Source organism: Nicotiana sylvestris, chromosome 11 (assembly GCF_000393655.2).
Source record: "Nicotiana sylvestris chromosome 11, ASM39365v2, whole genome shotgun sequence".
Classification (NCBI taxonomy): domain Eukaryota; kingdom Viridiplantae; phylum Streptophyta; class Magnoliopsida; order Solanales; family Solanaceae; genus Nicotiana; species Nicotiana sylvestris.
Genome location: NC_091067.1, coordinates 163,974,060 through 163,996,118, shown reverse-complemented (window position 1 = coordinate 163,996,118; position 22,059 = coordinate 163,974,060). Strand labels below are relative to the sequence as shown.

The window sequence follows — 22,059 nt, the reverse complement described above, 5'->3', positions numbered from 1 at the left end:
GCAGAGCAAAATTAGCCACTGGTCTATTAAAATTAATATGAAAAGACGGTGTTACCCGTTCTTCTATCTCTTGACCCCGCCTTGGCCCAGCATATCTTCTTCGCTTCAGTGTCAAAAGTCTTTGCTCTTTATTCCCTTTATCCTCCTCGAGATCGATCAGGTGAGCTCATCTGACTAGCCAACCCAATTACCTCTCTCTCTCTTTCTTGGGGATTATGTGACAAACTATACAATTCAACATCAACCAAAGGAGAGATACTTCACTCTTAAAAAACCTCAAGCTTTTTTATCTGGTTTGCTACTTGGTTTGTAGTTTATGTTTTCTTTGGTCTAGAACAGACTCCAAAGTAGAGTTTTAATTAGTAGCAATTAAAAAAAAAGAAATAAGGTTAACAAGAGATCTTAATTAAGAACCAGAAGTTTCCTAAATTTCAAAATGAAAGTTAAGGACAGTAGGTCCTGAACTTACAGTTACAAGTTCAAAAGTTAAGGACAGTAGGGCATCAAGTCCTGAACCTAGACTAACAAACTCAAAAGTTAAGGACAATAGGTCCTTAACTTAGACTAAGAAACCCAAAAGTTAAGGACAATAGGTCCTGAACTTAGACTAACAAGCTCAAAATTTAAGGACAATAGGTCATGAACTTAGACTAACAAGCTCAAAAGTTAAGGACACTTGGTCCTGAACTTACAATTACAAGTTTAAAAGTTAAGGACACTTGGTTTTGAACTTAGACTAACAAGCTCAAAAGTTAAGAACAATAGGTCCTGAACTTAGACTTACACGTTCAAAAGTTAAGGAAAAGTAGTCCTTAACTTAGAGTTACAAGCACGGAAATTAAGGACAGGTGGTCCTGAACTTCGAGTCCTGAACTTTGAGTTCCAAGTTCAAAAGTTAAGGACATGTAGTCCCGAAGTCCTGAACTTAAAGTTGCAAGTTCAAAAGTCAAGGATATGTAGTACTAAAGTCCTCAACTTAGAGTTGCAAATTCAAAAGTTAAGGACACTTGGTCCTGAACTTTTATGAGCAGAAGGTATTTTCGTCCGGGCAAGTAAGGTTTATTAAAGCAGTGGTTAAAGACTAAAGATATTTTAAATAGTAGCTTAAAAGTAAATACATGTATTATTAGTGGCTAACCGTGCACTTCCCCCAACATATTGTACCTAATTAATCATATGTTTACACACAACGTTTACATTCGGTATACATATAATATTTTTTAGGATGTCAAAAGTACTTTTTCGTTAAAACGTGTTTTTTCTATAAAAAAAAAATTAAGGCATTTAGAGCATATTTGACCAATCTTCTAGGAAGTTAAAAGTATTTTTTAATTAAAAAGTACTTTTTGAAAAATTTGAATTATTTGACCAAAATAAAAAGTATTTTTGAATACCAGTAGAAGCAGTTGTCACACCTTCTTTTTCTCGAGGGGATAAGGAGTTTTTCTTAAAGTGACATTAATCGAAATAAGATTATTTATTTATTTCAGAGTCGCCACTTGGGATAATTGTTATGGTGTTCCAAGTCACCGGTTAATTTTAAATCCCAAGTCGAGGAAATTTGACTCTGCTTAAAGTCCGTGAAACCAGAAGACCGGGTAAGGAATTTTGTTAACATGGGAGAAGGTGTTAGGCATTTTCGGGTTCCGTGATTTTAGCACGGTCGCTCAAATATTAATAATTGGTCTGATTTATTACGTATTTAGAATCTATTGTGCATTTTTACTTTTTTAACCGCTTTTAATTATTTATGGAATTATTTTTGAAACAAGTCAAGATGTCGTACACTTGTCGTTTTGATACACATTGCAAACTGCGCCACATGAAATGCACCCGCGATTTACAACATGTTTATTTTATTATTATTCGAAGTTATGGTCACGTCACATGAAATGCATACCCGAATTGGGGATTAGATATTATGACTATGTCACGGGAACTATACCCATAGCCGTAATGATTTAATTACGCACCTAAAGAAAACTACAATTTGAATGATTTCTTAAACTATTTTGAGATTATTGGTAAAGTCGTACTTGACGGAAAAATTCTTTGTAAGATCGATTATTGAATTTTTGACCAAATCCATTCTTTGACCAAGTGAAGGGAAATCGAAGGGAATAGCTCATAAGATGACATGATAAAGAAATCATTCAAGTGGCCCTTTGACTGTTAGCATATGTTGTTTAAAGGCAATCAAGTTATGAAATTCTAATAAGATATTGTTATTGCATTAGATGTGGGCGAAAAACTTTTAATGGGCTAAGCAAATTACTTGTGGATTTTAAGTGAGGCCTAGATGTGCTAACCCTTTATAGACAGGAGGACATCAGCACACAACACTGGGCTCAACATTGAGCCCAAGTGGATAAACAAACTCCAATAATCACGCCAGGCCCAGTAAAGGATAACAAATCTTATATAATATTCAGTACACGATTATACACAATTATACAAGCTTAAAAACAATACCCATTTGCAACATTAAAGAATTACAAATCTTGAATCACAGTTTCAATTACTCCAATCACAGTTCATGAATGATTACATAAATCTGGAAAAAACAGAGTAATCATGAGAGCTTCAAGATGATATCAACACACTACTTGCACTGGATTATCTAAACACTTTTTGGTGTTTTCTTCTTATGCTTCAATATCTACTGGTTTAGCCAAACCCACTAGCAATTGAAGCCTGAATTGGAGCTACGTGTCACGTTCTTAGTCTTAAACTAAGCGCACGTGCGACACTTGGCAACTCGCTCACGATCTTGCACAGCTTGCTCACGTTCTTACTATGCCAAGTCAGCCTTACTACACTCAAGATCGCTAAGAGAATGTTAGAACACAAGAGAATTGCCAAAGGAAGCTTTTGTATTGGAGAGAACTTGATAGTTTAGCTTGGTTCCTGAATTACAAATGAATGTCTCCTATTTATACTAATCACTTAGGGGCTAGTATGTAAATAATAATTGTTCTACAAGTCCTTCCGTATTTACACATAAGTCCTTTCTGTCGAATATTCTACATAGCTAGAATCTTCTAAGGACTTTCCTAACAATTCTATAGGGTTCTAGGGTCTTCCTAAGGAAACCTCTATATTTCTCTAGAACCTTCCTACAAGTGCATAAATATCTAGAACATTTCCAAAGAAATTCTCCATAGTTCTAGAATATTCCACTAAGATCTAGTATCTAACTTATGTAACCATTCCATATGACAAAAATATATGCCAAGTGGCATCTACATGGCATAATGATGTGTCGGGTCATGACACTCTCCCCCACCCAATTTTGTGCTGCCCTCGACACAAAGCATTGACACATATGTGCGCACCTCATCTTGGTGTCGCCAAAGATCTTTGTCCATTAGCCATGATGCCCTATGAAGCGGTTCTCCTTCCCATTTCACAAGGTACTGGCTACCTTTCTTCTTACGCCGTTTGTACTTTGGACGACTAGCAATGATGGCCTCCATCCTCCGCCCATTGGATGCCCCTCCTTGCTCTTGACCTGAATCTTCCCATGACTCAACCAAGTCTAGCAGCTTCTCAAGCATTGAGTCCATGTTTCCATTCCCGATTTGGCTACCCTCCGTGGTCCAGCCTTATTGGCAAACTTGAACCCTCTGCTTGGTGCATCGTCTGAGTCCGATAGCATGCCATCACTTTGTAACTCTTCATCCTTTTCAACTATGTCCGTCCAACTTTTCTTGCTTCCACCATGCTCCATTTGCATGGTCCCAAGATAGGCTTTGGAATCCCCTACTTTCGGCTTAGATTCCAAGCGCATCCCTCCAATACAAACGGTTCCCCTTGTGTCATCCTTATGTGCTTGAGCAAAGTTCCCTATCATTGTTGTAAGCTTCCCCAACTCTGCGCATTCACTTGCCCGATGTGATCCTTCACAGAAGTAGCGCCCTCCCTTAGGCACATACTCCCTACCATTTTCCGGCCCCTTGCCGTTTCTCTTGGACCCCTGTCCATTATGGGATGGCCCCTTGCCATTATCCTTGTATAGCTTGGCTATGCATTTCCCGTTGTCCTCATCATGATCTCCCTCATCCCTCTCGGCGTTGCCTTCTTTGGATTTGGCAGGCTCTATCTTGAAGTCAACAAGTGACTAGGCTACTCCGATAGGCCCGTTCACATTGGCTATTTGATGTCTTCTTAACTTATGTTTTGCCCAATTTTGCAACCCATCCATGAAGTAGAAGAGGAAATCTTCCTCGAACAATGACGAGATTTGCATCATTAAGGTAGTGAACTCGCGTACATACTCTCCAATTATGGCCTATGTCGGAGCTCCCTTAGCTTCCGCCAGTCTGCCACCTCGTGTGCAGCCCGTGCACCATCATACTGCTTTCACTTAGGGACCTTCGCGTTGATCCCTTATGCAAGTACCAAGCCCTTGGTAATTCCGGCCATGGTTCCCTACAAAACTTCCTTCTAACAATTTCTTGTATTCTTTCTAACATTCCGTAGTCATAACCTTTGCTCTGATACCACGTTGTCACGTCCTTAGTCTTAAACTAAGCTCATGTGCGACACATGGCAACTCGCTTACGATTTTGCACAGCTTGCTCACGTTCTTACTATGCCAAGTCAGCCTTACTACACTCAAGATCGCTAAGAGAATGTTAGAACACAAGAGAATTGCCAAAGGAAGCTTTTGTATTAGAGAGAACTTAATAGTTTAGCTTGGTTCCTGAATTACAAATGAATGTCTCCTATTTATATTAATCACCTAGGGGCTAGTATGTAAATAATAAATTGTTCTACAAGTCCTTCCGTATTTACAAATAAGTCCTTCTCTAGAATATTCTACATAGCTAGAATCTTCTAAGGACTTTCCTAACAATTCTATCGGTTCTAGGGTCTTCCTAAGGAAACCTCTATATTTCTCTAGAACCTTCCTACAAGTGTATAAATATCTAGAACATTTCCAAGGAAATTCTCCATAGTTCTAGAATATTCCACCAAGATCTAGTCTCTAACTTATGTAACCATTCCATATGACAAAAATATATGCCAAGTGGCACCTACGTGGCATGATGATGTGGCGGCTCATGACATACGTGTGTATTCCTCCTTGAGGTTTTCCAGCTAACATGCAAACCCAAGAACCATCAATGGTAAAATTTTACAACTTAAACAAAATAGCTTATCAAATGTAAGTTATCATAGCCTCCAATTCTAATTGGTAATAGACTATAAACCTCATGGCTAAAGAATAAATTGCATAAATGAGTAACTTCATGCAGATTTGCAAATAATTTCAGCTAAACAAAATTTCAATCACTGTTTGACATGATGCATGCAGTAAGTTAGCTCATACCCAAAGGTGCATTCTAACAATAAAAAAAACAGCACACAACTTAAGAAACACCAAGCAATAGTTATAATACTGAAACTTGACAGGGCAACAAACACCTTCATAACTTCAAACAAACTGCAATTTACATTATTTAATCAGGAGTAATACCTCAGTAGTAGCAAAAAGCAGAAGAAAACATAAAATAAGTCTCTAAACTTGGTGATAACAACAGGAAGAAACAACACAGCAGCAGGAAATCAACAAGAACAAAAGAACCAAGCAGCTGATTTGAAACCCCACAGGACTGGAATAAACCAGTAGAAAATGAAGAGAAAATCCAGCTTTTCTTTTTGTGTTTTCTAGTTGTGTATTAACTCCTTGTGAGTGTTTTTTTAGAGCAAACAAAAGTGTAAAGAGCCTTTTTTTGTATAGAAATCAGTTTATATTTTAGAAAAATCTTAGTGCGTCACTTCTGTGAATGAGGGAGTGTGAGTCCCTTTTTATAGAAGGTGAGAGTGCAAGATAATAAGAATGAGAGAGGGGTGTGGGAATATTCTGTAGCTCCCTAAAAATCAGGAAAATAGCATCTTGTGTAACATAAAATGGACAACTTTTGGGACAGCTGTCCATTCAAATATTTACTCACATTTTCTAACCCTTTTACTTATGATTTTAAACCTTTTAAACCCCAAAAATCTGATTTAATTCAATTGTTTATTACGTTTTAGACGTTTCGTACACAAATATCTCAAAATTCCTGATTTTTTTATTTCTTTTGGCCTCTTTAAAGTTTCTATTATTACCCCTTCACCCAGTTAATTCCAATTGACATTTAACATTAGCAATCAAACAATCAAAACCCAAATCAAAGATCAAATGTGTAACGACCCGACCGATCATTTTTAGCTCTAGCATACCGTTCAATAATTTGAGGCCATGAGCAACCTCACTTTAGGCATTATGACTTGTACGCATGGTCGGAATTGAATTCCGGGAAGTTCAAAGTTGATTTGGAAAGAAAATTCTCATTTCAAAAGCTTGAAGTTGGAAAAATTGACTAAGATTGATTTTTTTAAGTAAATGACCTCGAAATCATGATATGAAGGTTTCAACAGGTTCATACGATGAATTTGGACTTAGTCGTAAGTCCAGATCAGGTTTTGGATGACCTAGGAGCGTTTCTGTGTCTATTGTGGAAGTTAACATTTTTGAAGAATTTCTTAAGTTTGGGTTGAAGTGCATTTCAGTGTTATCGATATCCGTTTGGGATTCTGAGTTTGGGAATAGCTCTGTATGGCGATTCTAGTATTGGGAGCGCGATCGGAAGTGGATTTGGAGATCTGTAGGTCATTTGGCCAAAGTTAGAAATTTGAAGGCTTTTGGGAAGTTTGACCGGAAGTGGACTTTTTGATGTCGGAGTCGAATTTCGATTCCGAAAGTAAGAGTAGGTCCGTAATGTTAAATATGACTTGTGTGCAAAATTTGAGGTCAATCAGACGTGATTTGATAGGTTCCGACGTCGGATGTAGAAGTTTAAAGTTCTAAAGCTCATAAAGCTCGAATTGGGGTGTGATTCGTGATTTCGGCATTGTTTGATATGATTTGAGGCCTCAAGCAGGTCCGTATTATGTTATGGGACTGGTTGGTGTGATCAGACGGGGTCTTGGGGCCTCGGGTGGATTCCATGTGGTTAATGGATCGAATTGGAGTTGGGAGGAAGAGTTGAAGCCTGCTGTCATCTGGTGTAACCGCACCTGCGAGGTCTTGGCCGCAGGTGCGGAGCCGTAGAAGGGGCCGCAGGTGCCACAGAAGCGGGAGTGGCTGCACTAGGCTGGGACCGCAGATGTTGTCATCTTGCCGCAGAAGCGGGACCACACCTGCGGAAGGAAGGCCGTCGATGCGGAAGTTGAGGGCTTGGAGGAGAGCAGCAGAAGCGGATTATGGGTCGCACTTGCGGAACCGCAGAAGCGGTCAAGTGATCGCAGGTGCGGAAATGCTAGAGGCAGTGAGGTTCTTTTAAATTGGGGGTTGGGTTCATTTCAACCTCATTTCTTCCATTAGAGCCGATTTTGGAGCAACTTTGAGGTGCAATTTTCACCAACAAGCATGAGGTAAGTGGTTTATGTTAGTTTTGAGGTAAATACATTGATTTTGTATAAACTTTAGCATGAAAATTGGTAGAAACTTGGAGTTGAGGGGAAAACATAGAAAATTGATATTTTCAAATTTTGACCACGATTTGGAGATGAAATAAAGAGTAAATTACATATTTGAGTTCGTGAGGTTATGGGTAAACTTTATCTTTGAAATATTTTGGAATCCGGACACATGGGCCCGAGGGCATTTTTGTCAACTTTTCGATCGGGGTTAGGAATTTTTATAAATTGGATTATCATGAGTAATTGAGCATATATTAATAGATTTGCATAATTATTGGCTAATTTTGGAGCGTTATGCATCGATTTGAGTTTTCGGAAGGGCGTGAAATGCCGGTTATCGAGCTTCGGAGCGAGGTGAGTCTCCTTTCTAACCTTGTAAGACGGAATTGTCCCCATAGGTAAATTAATTGGATATGTGCTCCTATTTGTAGGGGCTACGTACACACGAGGTGACGAGAGTCTGTGCGTAGCTACTATTATGCTTATGTCCGGGTAGTCTAGGGTCCAAAAGCATGCTTTACTTGTAATATTTGCAACCTTGTTGTCAACTTAAGAATGCTTAAAACATATCGAACGTATAAATAAATTTCTAAAAGGCTAGACATTTCTTGACTTTTAAAAGAGAAGCTTGCCTTTTTCCCGAATAATTGCTCCTTGATGAATTCTTAATTAGATGTGGACATAAAATCCGAGAAACCCAAAAACGTGCTAAAAGGGGGAATGCAGCAACTAGGATAACAATCAAGTTCTCAAGTCATAATGGAGGCTTGCAAGAATGGGCACCAAAATCTCCACTTCAGGTCCTTCTGAAACCAACTTCGCCATACTTGCTCCATTTTAGGCACAAATATATGAATCAGATAAATTATTGGCTTGATATAAACTGCCTAAACAGTATACACCCACGCCGGCATTTGCATCTTTGCCGTCACCGTGTGCTGCTACAGTTGTTACAGGGCAACAAGCTTGGAGGAGCAATTTTCTTATTCCAACCTTATCAACAAGGATCTTCTCTCTGTAAAAATTCTGTTGTCTTTGTCTAATTTTCTCAACGCTCTCATTATTCGTCGGAACAGTAGCTTCTACCGGCGACGAACAACTATCGAACGGAGAATCAAATTGCTGCCTTTTCATTTATCAGCTCTTTTGCGCGTTCTTTTGCAAGTGAGCTTAATTTCTCCCATTCTTTACTTCATTTTCTTATCCTTTTTGTGGCATTTAATTTGTCTTGCATATGCTTTGTTCTTTACAATGTAAAATTACCTCTGTGTTGGGTATAATCGCAATTTTCCTTATCTCTTTCCGTGAAAATTTTCACAATTTTATCTATTTTCATATACCTTTTCAATTTTTGGATCTGTAGGCTATTTGGATATTAATTAGTGGCAATTAGGGTTTCCATTTCTAGACTAAGATTTTTGTTTTTAATTACCATTTAAGGTACTTAAGGCTTTTGGGTGTAGTTCTCTGCTTTATCCCAACATTTCCCCTTCTACTGTCATGGCTACACTAGTGGTAGCGGTGACAGCCCTTTTTGGTTTTTGGGTTGTGGTATTTTTTGTATTTTCAAGGAACTTCTCGAAGTTGTTAAAGACAAGTTAGGCGCACGAGCACTAGAAAAGGAGATCAACCCGGACGAGCGTCAACAAAGGGCGGTGGGAAGCGGTGCGTGAGCGTACAACTACATCGAGTACAACAAATCAACATAGGTTTGGTTCTCGGGAGTTGGTACCTCCCATTCTACTGTTTGCCTTTTGGTGTTAGCTAAATTGATGTTACTTTAGTTCACAATAGTTCAATCATTCAACTAGTGTACTTGTAGTCACTTGTTTCCTTCTAGTTTGATTTGTTGTTCATTGGGCACTAGCGAGTCTTCTTTAGATTTGTCGTAGGTGTAGTGGCTGTAGTCTGGAATGATAGATTAAGAGCATATCCTCGGGTGGGGCAGAGTGTGGGGCCGGGGTCAGGGTGTGGGACGAGAGACTGGGAGGTAGAGGAGGCAAGGGATCCTATAGGTTGAGAATCGGGTAATGGAACATAGGTTCGCTAACGAGTAAGAGTTGACGAAAATCCTTCAGAAGAGGAAGATTAATATAGTGTATGTCCAGGAGACTAGGTGGGTCGGATCGAGGGCGAGAAATGCGGATGGGTATAAGTTGTGGTACTCTGGAGTCCTGAGGGGTAAGAATGGAGTGGGTATCCTGGTAGATAGCAATCTTAGAGAGTCGGCGGTAGAGGTCAGGCGGGTGAATGATAGACTAATGACTATTAAATTGTTGGTGGGTGAGTGTACTTTAAATGTCGTTAGCGCGTACGCGCTGCAAGTAGGCTTGGATGAGGAGATTAAAAGGCGCTTTTGGGAGGGGTTGGATGACATCGTTCGTAGTATTCCGCCTACCGAGAGGTTATTCATAGGAGGAGATTTCAATGGTCATATTGGGTCGTCTGCAAGTTGTTATACTGAGGTGCATGGCGGTTTTGGTTTCGGGGAGCGGAACAGAGCGGGAATTTTGCTGTTGGACTTTGCCAAGGCGTTCGATCTTGTGATTGCGAACTCAAGTTTTCCGAAGCGGGAGGAACATTTGGTTACTTACCAAAGCTCGGTGGCAAAGACTCAGATTGATTATCTCCTTCTCAGGCGATGCGACAGAAGGTTGTGCGAGGATTGCAAAGTTATCCCAGGTGAGACCCTTGCAATGCAACATAGGCTTTTGGTGATGGATATTGGCATTATGATAAGGAGGAAGAAGAGGTCAATAGGAGGCCGCCCGAGGATTAGGTGGGGTGCCTTGACTAAGGATAAAGCTCAGGAGCTGGAAGGAAGGTTATCGACAATGGGATCTTGGAGAAGTAGTGGGGACACAAACACTATGTGGTCGACGATGGCGGACTATATAAGGAAGGCGGCGAGAGAGGTGTTAGGGATATCTTCAGGCCGAGCCGGGGGCCACAAAGCAGACTGGTGGTGGAATGCAGTTGTCCAAGGTAAAATGGAAGCGAAGCAAGCGGCTTACCTGCGGTTAGTAGGGAGCACTAGCGAGGAGGAGAAGAGAGCGAACAATGAGAGATATAAGGTAGCTAGGAAGGAGGCAAAAATGGCAGTAACGGAGGCTAAGACGACAACTTTTGCTCGTCTATATGAGGAACTAGGGAACAAAGGCGGGGAGAAGAAGTTATTCCGACTCGCTAAGGTGAGAGAGAGGATGGCTCGGGATCTGGACCAGGTGAGGTGCATAAAAGATGAGGACGACAAAGTTTTGATGTGGGATGACCAGATTAAGAGGAGATGACAGACCTACTTTCATAAACTTCTAAATGAAGAAGGGGATCAGGATATTGTACTAGGTGAATTGTGGAATGCAGACAACCCCCATTAATTAAGTTATTGTAGGGACATTGAGGTCGATGAGGTCATAGAGACAATGCGTAAGATGAGGAAAGGCAGAGCTACCGGGCCAGACAAAATTCTGGATGAACTTTGGAGATGTGTGGGTAGAGCAGGCTTGGAATGGCTTACGGGGTTGTTTAATGTTATATTCAAGACTAATAGGATGCCTGAAGCGTGAAAGTGGAGTACAATGGTTCCGTTGTATAAGAACAAAGGCGATATCCAGAGTTGTAACAACTATAGGGGTATCAAATTACTGAGTCATACCATGAAAGTATGAGAGAGAGTGGTAGAGATGAGAGTGCGAAGGATGGTGTCTATGTCAGACAACCAGTTCGGGTTCATGCTGGGGCGATCTACCACAGAAGCCATCCACCTTATTAGGAGGATGGAGGAACAATACAGGGATAGGAAGAAGGATCTCCACATGGTGTTTATCGATCTAGAGAAAGCGTATGACAAGGTTCCTAGGGAGGTCTTATAGAGATGCTTAGAGGTTAAAGGGGCCCCGGTAGCCTACATTAGGGTGATTAAAGACATGTATGATGGATATAAGACTCGGGTTAGGACAGTAGGAGGCGACTCTGAGCATTTCCCGGTTCTTACGGGGTTGCACCAAAGGTCTTCATTCAGCCCTTTCCTATTTGCCCTGGTGATAGATGCCATAACGCATCATATTCAGGGGGAGGTGCCATGGTGCATGCTATTTGCTGATGACATAGTCCTAATTGACGAGACACGACGCGACGTTAACGAGAGGCTAGAGGTTTAGAGACATGCCCTTGAGTTTAAAGGTTTCAGGTTGAGCAAAACAAAGACGAAATACCTCAAGTGCAAATTTGGGGCCGAGCCGACGGAAGCGGGAGTGGAAGTGAGGCTTGACTCTCAAGTCATCCCTAAGAGGGGTAGTTTCAAGTACCTTGGGTTAGTTATTCAGGGGATCGGGGAGATCGATGAGAATGTCATACACCGTATAGGGGTGGGGTGTATGAAGTGGAGATTGGCGACGGGAGTCCTGTGTGATGAGAAAGTGCCACCATTACTAAAAGATAAGTTTTATAAAGCAGTGGTTAGGCCTTCCATGTTGTATGGGACCGAGTGTTAGCCGGTTAAGAACTCACACATCCAGAAGATGAAAGTAGCAGAGATGAGGATGTTGAGGTAGATGTGCAGGCATACAAGGATGGATAAGATTAGGAATGGAGATATTCGAGAGAAAGTGGGTGTGGCCCCCATGGAGGACAAGATGTAGGAAGCAAGACTCAGATGGTTCGGGCACATTCAGAGGAGGAGCACTGCTGCACCGGTGAGAAGGTGTGAGCGACTGGCTGTGGTGGGCACGAGGAGAGGTAGAGGGAGACCTAAGAAGTATTGGGAAGAGATGATCAGGCAGGACATGGCACGTTTTAGGATTACTGAGGACATGGCCCTTGACAGGGAATTGTGGAGGTCGACCATTAAAGTTGTAGGATAGGGGGAAGTTGTAGATATTTCTACAGCACACTAGAGTGAGACTAGCCAGTTAGGAGTTAATCTTAGGATGCTACTGATCAACTACTGATATAGGGATGTATCTGTTGGATATTAGTATACCTTCCATCTTTTTCGTATTTCCTATATTTCTTATATTGCTGTTATTTTGTTATTTTATGTTATGTTATGTATTTTATGTTATTTTATGTTATTTTAGTATGAGTCTATTGATAGTACTAATGTATCGTCTCTTGTTGCTGTCTTGAGTCGTGGGTCTCCTGGAAACAGCCTTTCTGCCCCTCGGGGTAGGGGTAAGGTCTGCGTACATATTACCCTCCCCAGACCCCACTTGTGGGATTATACTGGGTTGTTGTTGTTGTTGTATGCATCTATGGTTCGCGCCATTCGACTCTCTGGCAGTGCACAATTTAAATATTATTGGATCGGGTCGTACGTCCTCGACATGATTTGCGCATGCTTGTAATATTTGCCTTAGAGATTTTAAATATTGATATTTGTTCTCCCTGGCCTGAGATACATGTATAAGTAATAAAAAGAAATTTGAGAATTTCATATCAAAGAAAGAATTGTTTACTTGCTTCATTCTATTGAGTTACAATCATGTTTATTAAAAAAAATCTTTGATTTATTACATTATTGGTGTATCATTATTGGACCACTAGTAAGAGTCAAAGTCGACTTCTCGTCTCTACTTTTTCGAGATTAGGCGGGATACTTACTGAGTACACGTTATTTTTGTACTCATGCTACACTTGCTGTGCATTTTTGTTGCACAGGAACATGTACTTCTAGCGGCCTAATGGGCGTAGCAGCATGGATGATACAAAGACTTAGGTGAGCTGCATCTCTCGAGGCGACTCGCATCCGGCATAGTCTCTTTCACTGTATTGTATTTTCTCTACTGTCCTATTTGTATTCTAGACAATTATTGTACTATATTGTTTCCTAGGAATTGCTCATGCACATGTGACACCGGGTTCTGGAATGTCTATGGGATTACTTAGTATTTTAAAATTGTTAAAGGTATTGTAAGCACGTGATTTTTGCCCTATATGAGAAATACTCCCAAAAAAAATGCAAAATAAAATGATTTTCCTTGGTGTGCAATTTTGAGTATTTTTGTGATATTTTTGGATAAATATTTGTATTTGTTTGTGTTTGCTTATTTGTTAAATTAATAAAAAATATAAATATATGTCGCATTTTGCATGTAGAATTTAATTCTACAATTGTTAGTAATTAAATTAGTTTTACAAAAATTAAAAATTACAAAAATAGGCACCTTTTGCATTTTTAGCATTTAATGTCCAAATATACAATTTTATGCTTAATTATTACTTAATTGTGCGTTAATTGTTATTGGGAGTTAATTTGCGCTTTTATAACTTAATTTAGTTCTTAATAATAATTTAATTACTTTTATAATTTAGTTTTAGAAAATAAAAGAAGAAAAGAGAACAAAAATACAAAAGAAAATTGGATTGGGCCACTTCTTCAATTGTAAGCCAAAGGCCCAAAAACAAATTGCCCAATCTTCTCCACGACCCAGTCCACTTCAGACCGGGTGGACCCGGTCCGCCCCATGACCCAAATACCCAACACCCCTTTTTCATTTTGTCAAAACACAAAACAAAACAAAAAAATAAAAAAATCCAAAAACCCTAAAAACCTAAACTAACTCATCCGCCCCTTCCCTATCTTCTTCTTCACCAAACTCAAAAAACTCCTCCAAAGCTCCAACCAAGCATCCATGGCTGCCCAGCTTCCCGTCCCAAACACCACCAAACGACACAACCTCTTTCGCGTTCAAACAACCCCAGCCCTATCCGTCATTGATGAAGCTCGTCGAGCTCAAGCTTGAGCTCGACGTCCATGTCGCTGCTACTTCTGTTTCAAACCAAACAACCTGCTACTCCTGCCTTCTACTTCATCGTCCAAACAACTAAACGACCACAGCCTCGACGAGTCAGCTGTTGTTCGAAGCTCCCATCGCCGCTGCTCGTCACGGCCAAGCTCGCACGCTGCCATCGGGTCCAGTACCGTTTCGCCATGGACGTCATCGACCAGTTGCTTCTGCTTGCTGCGTTGACCAGCTTCACGGCTTCATCTTCCCCATGGCCAAACGACCTCCGTTACTGCTTCGCTTCTCCGAGCTTGGGCATCACCATGGCCAGGCTGTCGCCGGACTGCTGCTGCTCGACGTACAGTTCCTCCGAGCTGCTGTTGTTCATCACTTCTCCTTCGCCCAGCTGTTGTATCTTCAGACGAGCTGCTCGTTTGAATTTTAGTCGAGGTCGTCGAACGTCGTTTTGAGTTCGTCAAGTTTACAAGGGAGGTGAGTTCGTCGTTGAGTCCGGACAGATTTATTCCCATTTGAGTTTTGTCAAAACAGTTCATACATATGTCGTGTTGATCCGGTTAGTAGTTTTTGAATTTTATGTTTGTCCGTATTTTGTTTTGATATTTTCGAATCTAAAATCGGCAAATGTTTGTTTTGTTTATCGTTTGAATTAATTTTTAGTTCATGTTCATGTGTTGTTTGTTAAATTAATTTTTCAGATTTCAAATGGAAGTTAATTAGTTATTTTTCATGTTTATTTCATGTTTGTATTGTTGTTTAAGTGAATATTTGTTAGTTTTATGTTTGTTAGATTCAAATTGAAATTTAATTAATTATTTCTTCAATTTGTTTCTTGTTGTTTCCAGAAAATATTAATGTTGTTTGAATCGTTAGAATCCGTCATGTGTGTTGCTTAAAACAGATTTAATTCATGTTCATCTTTGTTTGAAGTTCATGTTTAAATCCAGCGATTTAATGTGAGTTTATGTTTGTTTTGATTTGTTAGTTTAATTTGAATCATGCATATTGTTGTTTGTATTATTGTCTCTTTGTTCATCCATTAATGGTCTAAATTAACCAGGATTGGTTCCCGATATGGTTGATTTATTTCCATTAATTTGGAGTTTGTGTTGTTCATCATGTTCATGTAAATTGTTGTTGAAGATTATTGAGAAATTGGTCATCTTGACTATATTTTGGTTGAGTTATGATTAATTGATTGTTTAGAGCAGAGGGGTAATTTGGTAAATTGCATTGCATTCGAGGGTAGATTTGTAATTGCAATAAGGTCGGAGGGGTAGTTTGGTAATTGAACATAATTTTGATTCTTTATGTTAAGCATGAGGACAAATATAATGGGGTGGGGTTTTTGATGTACTTGTTTAATGTAATGGGGGACAAGACAAAACATAATTGGGAGGAATCTTGTACTTTTTTAATATAGGCATGGGGGACATATTGTAATGGGTTGGGAATGTGGTATTTATTTAATGTAGGCATGGGGGACAAAATTTAAAATAAAGAAGACATTTAATAGTGGGCCAAAGCATGCCATTGGGGGAATAATTTTGGGGTTGGGAATGGAAGACTTGTCTTGCTATATATAGAGTCATTCTTGACTTGAAATAGAGAGGATTTTTTGAGAGAGTTTTGAGAACTTGAATATTATTGAGAGGATTTTTGGGGAGAGAGTTTTAATACGTGAGGTAGAACATAAAACATTTTTCTACATTTTGAGAGCGGACATACTTGAAATATTTTGAGAGTAAAAGAGAAATGCAATTTGAATTTTCACTCGAATAATTTCCGTTTGCTTTTCTCGAGGGTTATTCAAAATCCGAAACTACTGCCTCTTGCATCTGTTCTCTCTTCTGCTTTGATTGTGATTGTACTTTTGCACTGCTGAGTTTTCAATCTGTTACTGGGTCATTCTACTGGTTGTTACTGGTTTTGCGGTGTTGCTGAACCTGCTGTTGCCGCGTTATTACTGTTGCTGACTCCTACTTCTTTTGTTCTTGTACTGCTGTTTCCAGGTACACATTTGTACACTCTTGGCTTGAAGCGAAAAATGAAATATTAATCAGGCTCCTGTTCCTGTTGAATTCTTTTGTTTGGATCTGTGTTTGAATATTAATTTTCCTCTCTTTGTATAAAAATGTAGTCGATTAATTAATGAGTAATGAGGCTGCATATGTATGATTTCTTCATCTAATAATGCTAGTTTAAATTATTTGAAGAATAGTTAATCGGCTTTGATATTATTGTGTATCCCTCTCATGTTCTAGCATTAGTAAATAATAGAATATAAAAATGAAAGCAGTTTTTCTTTGTACAAACTCGATCGCAATTTTCCAATCGCATTAGCCGTAAACTAATAACTAATAAGTTACGTTTTCAGCATGTAAATAATTAAGAGATTTTCTTTTATTTTAGAGACGAACTTAATAGAAAATATAGTCACTATAGGTTTATCCTTTAAAATAAAAATGAGACGAGCCTCGCCAAATAAATCACAAACCGCCGGGGCCCTCAATAAAATACATAACCATTGACTAGACTTTGGATTTGGCCGTTTAATGAACCTTCACGGCCTCTTCCTAAAATAACAATACGTTAGACTCTTTAGGACGCGCCTTAATAAATCTTACCTTCTTAAACTCGGGTGCACATTTATGTGACCCAAATCCAATTCTCAACGGAGTCGAAATGTGTTTCTAATCACGGGTACATTGATTGTGACGTGGTTCGAGATGCGTGTCCATGACGTTGCAAATTCATTTTAAAAAAATAAGAATGAGATGAGCCTCGCCAAATAAAATACAAATTGCGGGGCCCTCAGTAAATATTTGCTTTAAAAATTGTTTAGACTTCGGGATGGACCGTTTAGTAAAATTCCACGGTCCTACCCAAAATAAATACGCTAGTCGCTTTAGGCGCGCCTTTAATAATTTAATTTCCTTAAACTCGGGTGCACATTGATGTGACCCAAATCCAAATCTCAACGGAGTCAAAGTGTGTCGACGACCACGGGTACATTGATTGTAACGTGGTTCGAGATACATTTTCACAACGTTGCAATTCTTGATAAAAACAGTAAATGATAAAAGCGGTTAAAAGTTAAATTTTGCACATAAGTTCACACTTGTATAAAATCAGATAATCAAGCCGAATATAACAGTTGAGCGACCGTGCTAGAACCACGGAACTCGGGAATGCCTAACACCTTCTCCCGGGTTAACAGAGTTCCTTATCCGGATTTCTGGTACGCAGACTGTAATATGGAGTCATTCTTTTCCTCGATTCGGGATTAAAATTGGTGACTTGGGACACCCTAAATCTCCCAAGTGGCGACTCTGAAATAATTAAACCAATCCCGTTTCGATTGTCCTTTAATTGGAAAAAACTCCCTTGCACCCCATCGGGTGCGGAAAAAGGAGGTGTGACAGCTCTGGCGACTCTGCTGGGGATAAAACCCAGAACCACTGGTTCAGGGTTAAGAATTCGAGCTTAGATAAATTGTTATATTTGGCTTTATCTGATTTTTACATGTTTTGAGCCTAATGTGCTAAATGCTGCTTTTACCGCTTTGATATTATCTGAACTGTATATAAATTGTGCCGAAACCTTTCTCTTCTTACCTCCGGGGATGTGCTCACTGGTTGAGACTCCCTATTCTGTTAGTGTCATACCCTAAATAAAAGAGGCTCGGAAAGTTTCTAAGCCGGCTGGCCTTTTGGTTCCCGGAAAGGAGCTCCTTCCTCAACTCGAGTTGTCCGCTCGGGTACACTGTCTAGAACACCGACCCAGGTTTTGAACATAGAATAACGTGACTTCATGCCGGATCCCTAGTAGGAACGCTTATTTGCATCACGTTGCATTTGACTTAGGGGACTCAACACAGGGGTTGGGTCCGTCTAGGACTAGCAACCTGATATGAAAAGACCATCCTGATGCATCCTATTTGTTTTCCGTGCATTTATTTTGTCTCGCTGACCGGTGTTTGAATATTATGAATATTGTGAAATCGAAAAATAGCGGTTAGGGAATTGATTGTTTATTTTTGAAAAAAACCAATACCCCAATACTGTCAAAACTCTGCCGAAATTTTGAGAAAATAAGAATGTCTTATTAGTTTGTTTTATTAAAAGCAAAGGAAAAATAGAAAAAAAGAGTCGTTGTTCTGTCTTGTTTTTCAAAAAAATAGAAAAGGAAAATAATTTGTCTTGCCATGAAAATGAAAATGAAAAAGAGTCTTTCATTATTTGTCGCAAATATATATATATATATATATATATATATATATAAATCCGAAAAGTTTTTTTTATTTCCGAAAGATATATATATCTTTATTTGCTGCAAAGGGTATTTGTCTTGCCAAGAAAATTCAAAGTAAAATTCCAAAAAGATATGTCTTGCAAAAATAATATAAATATCTTTATTTTCCATTGTTGATAAAACAAAAATAATAAAAATGCTTTCTTTTTTAAAAAATAAAAATAAAAAAAATAAAAAAATCCGAAAATATTTTGATTCTTCTTTCAAATTGAAAAGAAAATTCAAAATTCAAAAAATACTTTTTAGAAGCATTTCTTTTATTAAAAGTAAAATTCCAAAAATATTTTCTTTTTTCTTTAGAATAAAAACAAATGAAAATTCAGAAAAACAAATATCTTCCTTTTACTTTTGAAATTCTCAAAGTTCAAATCAAAAGAAAAGGAATTTTTACAAGTCTTTCTTTCAAAAGAAAATCAATCAAAAAAAAATACTTCCTTTCTTCTTTTGAAGCAGTTCTTTCACAAATTTCAATTAAAAAAAATGTTAGTTCATTTACTTATTCATGATCAGCCCGAACTACGCGGGTTTGATTCTCACCGGATGTGAGATACGTAGGCAACCCTCATCGGGTCCAACCCCATCTTTTGCTAAAAAGCCAAAAACAATTAATTAATAATAATAATAAAAAACAAATAATATGTCAAATATTGATTTTTGTCGTAAATAAGTCGGGTGATGTTGTTTTGCCATAAATAGCCGAATGTTCCCGAAAGGGACGCCGGAAGGCCGACTTTGCATAAATAGCCACCTTTGGGTCATGTTTAGGATTTTTGGTCTAGTCGACCCACACAGCCTTATAAATCTTCGTCCCCGAGGCGCTGAAGGGTCGTGTTTGCAACACCACATTTTTATTGTAGTTTGGAAAAAAGTCAGCGGTCAGGTGAATACCTTTGGGTTTTGTCAAAAATAAGCCAAGCCAGCTTCAGCCGCGTCTTAAACCGTTCTTGCCGAAATAGCCTTAGAGTATCTTTCAGTTGTCGAAAGGCTATTTTCGTAAAAGAACGGACAAGTTTGTAAAGTGTCATAAAATAATCCTCCTCGGCCTCAAAATTCATGTGAAATTTGGAAGGGGCCACATTTGCAAAAATAGCCGTTTGGTTGCATTTGACAAACGGGGAAAGGAAGCTAGCGTTTGTTTTTGAGTTTGTAAATCTTTTGATTAGAATATGCGGGTTGTTTGATTTTCAAGTTTGTAGGTCATCTTTAAACCTTTGAAACCCAGTTTGTTTTAATATGAAAATAAAAAAAAATGTTGAGTATTGTTTATCTTTATTGGGCCGAACTACGCAAGGTCTGATTCATGCGGGGTCATGATACGTAGGCAATCTCCACAAGATTCGACCACAAAAAAAAAAATTGAGAAAAAAAGAGAAAAAAAATGAAAAATCAAAAGAAAAAGAAAATACAAAATAGAATAAAATACAGGGGTTCCCAAAGTACTTCAAAGGGGCAAATAAGCAAGCCAGGATGACGCATGTTGTTTGAAGCAAAGCATGTTAGAAACGGTTAACTGCCTAGGAGCATTGCATCCTCAATGTGTTGTTATCAAATCTGTTAAACTCTAAACGCTAACAAGTTTGTTTTCCGAATCTCAAACAGTTAGTTGTTAAAGAATTCTGGCAACACACCCTTACCAAACTAGATCCAAAGGACCGATAACAACAAGCATGACTACTTCAGAGAATAGTACCAAGGAAGAAAGGCCGGTGAGCCAGTTGTTAAAGGAAGCGATGGAAAAGATAGAAAGGATGGGACTAGAGATGAATGCAATGCAGCTAGCTCTAGCCAAAGCACAAAGGAGCCCTGAGCCACTAGGGCACGTGCCCGAATACCCCCACTCCGGCCCTTCAACAAGCCTCCCAAATCATCGTTGTCTTCAGGAGAGAAGCCCCCATGATTCTCAAGCTCCACCATCCCATCAACCTCTCCCGACACCAAATGTTCCCACTTTTGTGGGACCCACATCAGTCACCCTGCAAAGAGCGACCATCGAGCCATTGTTTCAGGCTCCTGATACGCAATACTATCCCCCTGAGCCCACATTTCATGCACCAGAACCCCATACCTACAACCTGCACTTAGAGGTACCGGTAGAGATTGAAAAGCTGGTTAAAATCCCTGAACAAGATGAGGTGACGAGGAAGTTCAAGAGCCTGGAGCAGTCCTTCAGGAACCTGCACGGATTGGGCAACCAGGTCAGCGTGGCCTACAAGGATCTATGCCCTTTCCCGGATGTCCAACTCCCGGCTGGGTTCAAGATGCCTAAGTTTGATTTATATGAAGGGCACGGTGATCCCATGGCGCATTTGCGGGGATTCTGTAGCAAAATGAGAGGGGCAGGTGGCAAAGATGAGCTGCTGATAGCTTATTTCGGCCAAAGTCTTAGTGGATCGGCACTAGAATGGTATACCAGGCAGGATTCCAGCAGATGGTACACTTGGGATGATCTGGCGCAGGCTTTCGCAGGTCATTTTCAATACAATCTCGAGATAGTCCCTGACCGTCTCACATTGCTGAGGACTGGAAAGAAGCCTGGGGAAAGTTTTCGTGAGTTTGGTTTCCGCTGGAGAGAACAAGCGGCCAGAGTTGATCCTCCCATGAAAGAGGGAGAAATGGTGGACTACTTCTTGCAAACACTTGATCCAACTTACTTTGGTCACTTGGTGACAACGGTTGGGAAATCCTTCAATGAAGTGGTAAAGATAGGGGTCATGATAGAGGAGGGCCTAAGGTCTAACAAAATCCTAAATTACTCAGCGCTCAAGGCAATGACCCAGGCTATTCAGAGCGGCGCGGGAGGTGCGCTCGAGGTCGCATCAGTCGAAGCAGGTACTGGGTCCAAATTCAGAGGTCCTTCCCCTCACTACCAGCCCAGGCCCAGTCATCCAAATTATCCACACACTCCATACAACCTTCCACAACCCTACTACCCACCATCAAAGCCACTCTTTTCAGACCATCATGCCCAAGCCTGCCTCCGAGCTCCATATAATCCGCCTCAGTATTATCCTCCGAACAAGGTCCGGTCGCAGGGTCAACCATCAGGTCACCCCCGCTGGCGAGAGCCAGCACCACGTGATGCATTCTTGCCTTCACAACGTTTTCAAGCACCCAACGACCCTAGAAAACAGGGGCATGGGGGAAAACAAAGGCAAGGAAACAATTTCACGCCAATTGGGGAGTCCTACGCGAGTTTGTTTGAAAAGCTAAAGCTTTCAGGACTGATTGAGCCGCTCCTTGGCTATACTCCAGACCCATATGCAAAAGGATTCGATCCTGCTGTTCGATACATGTATCACTCTAATGTCCAAGGACATAGCATTGAAGACTGTCGTTCTTTGAAAAAGGAAATAGAAAGAATGATTCAGGAAGGGGCAATTGTGATCGATGACAGTGACAGGGAGCACGCGAATCCTCTTGAGAACTTGTTGACCGATGTTGATGATATTGAAGCTGGTAATGGTCTTGGCAGTATCGATGCGAAGCTCAGTGGCTAAGATGTCAGTCTTGATAAAGTGGAAGGACGCTC

General features: G+C 39.9%; 1 protein-coding gene across 1 annotated transcript; it reads left to right on the top strand.

Moving 5' to 3' along the window:
* Positions 1-9,734: 9,734 nt before the first annotated feature.
* LOC138881950 (uncharacterized) lies at positions 9,735-13,193 on the top strand. Its single transcript, XM_070162256.1, has 3 exons — positions 9,735-10,664; positions 12,552-12,645; positions 13,132-13,193. The coding sequence occupies exons 1-3, from the start codon at positions 9,735-9,737 to the stop codon at positions 13,191-13,193; spliced, it is 1,086 nt and encodes a 361-aa protein (XP_070018357.1).
* The last annotated feature ends 8,866 nt before the right edge of the window (positions 13,194-22,059 follow it).

Excerpts from the sequence above, each read along its gene's own strand:
- LOC138881950 (XM_070162256.1), top strand. The coding sequence starts at position 9,735 with ATGACTATTAAATTGTTGGTGGGTGAGTGTACTTTAAATGTCGTTAGC. Across the intron at positions 10,665-12,551 it reads AGTTATTCCGACTCGCTAAG|TATGAGTCTATTGATAGTAC; the intron begins GTGAGAGAGAGG and ends ATGTTATTTTAG. Across the intron at positions 12,646-13,131 it reads TTCTGCCCCTCGGGGTAGGG|GAACATGTACTTCTAGCGGC; the intron begins GTAAGGTCTGCG and ends TTTGTTGCACAG.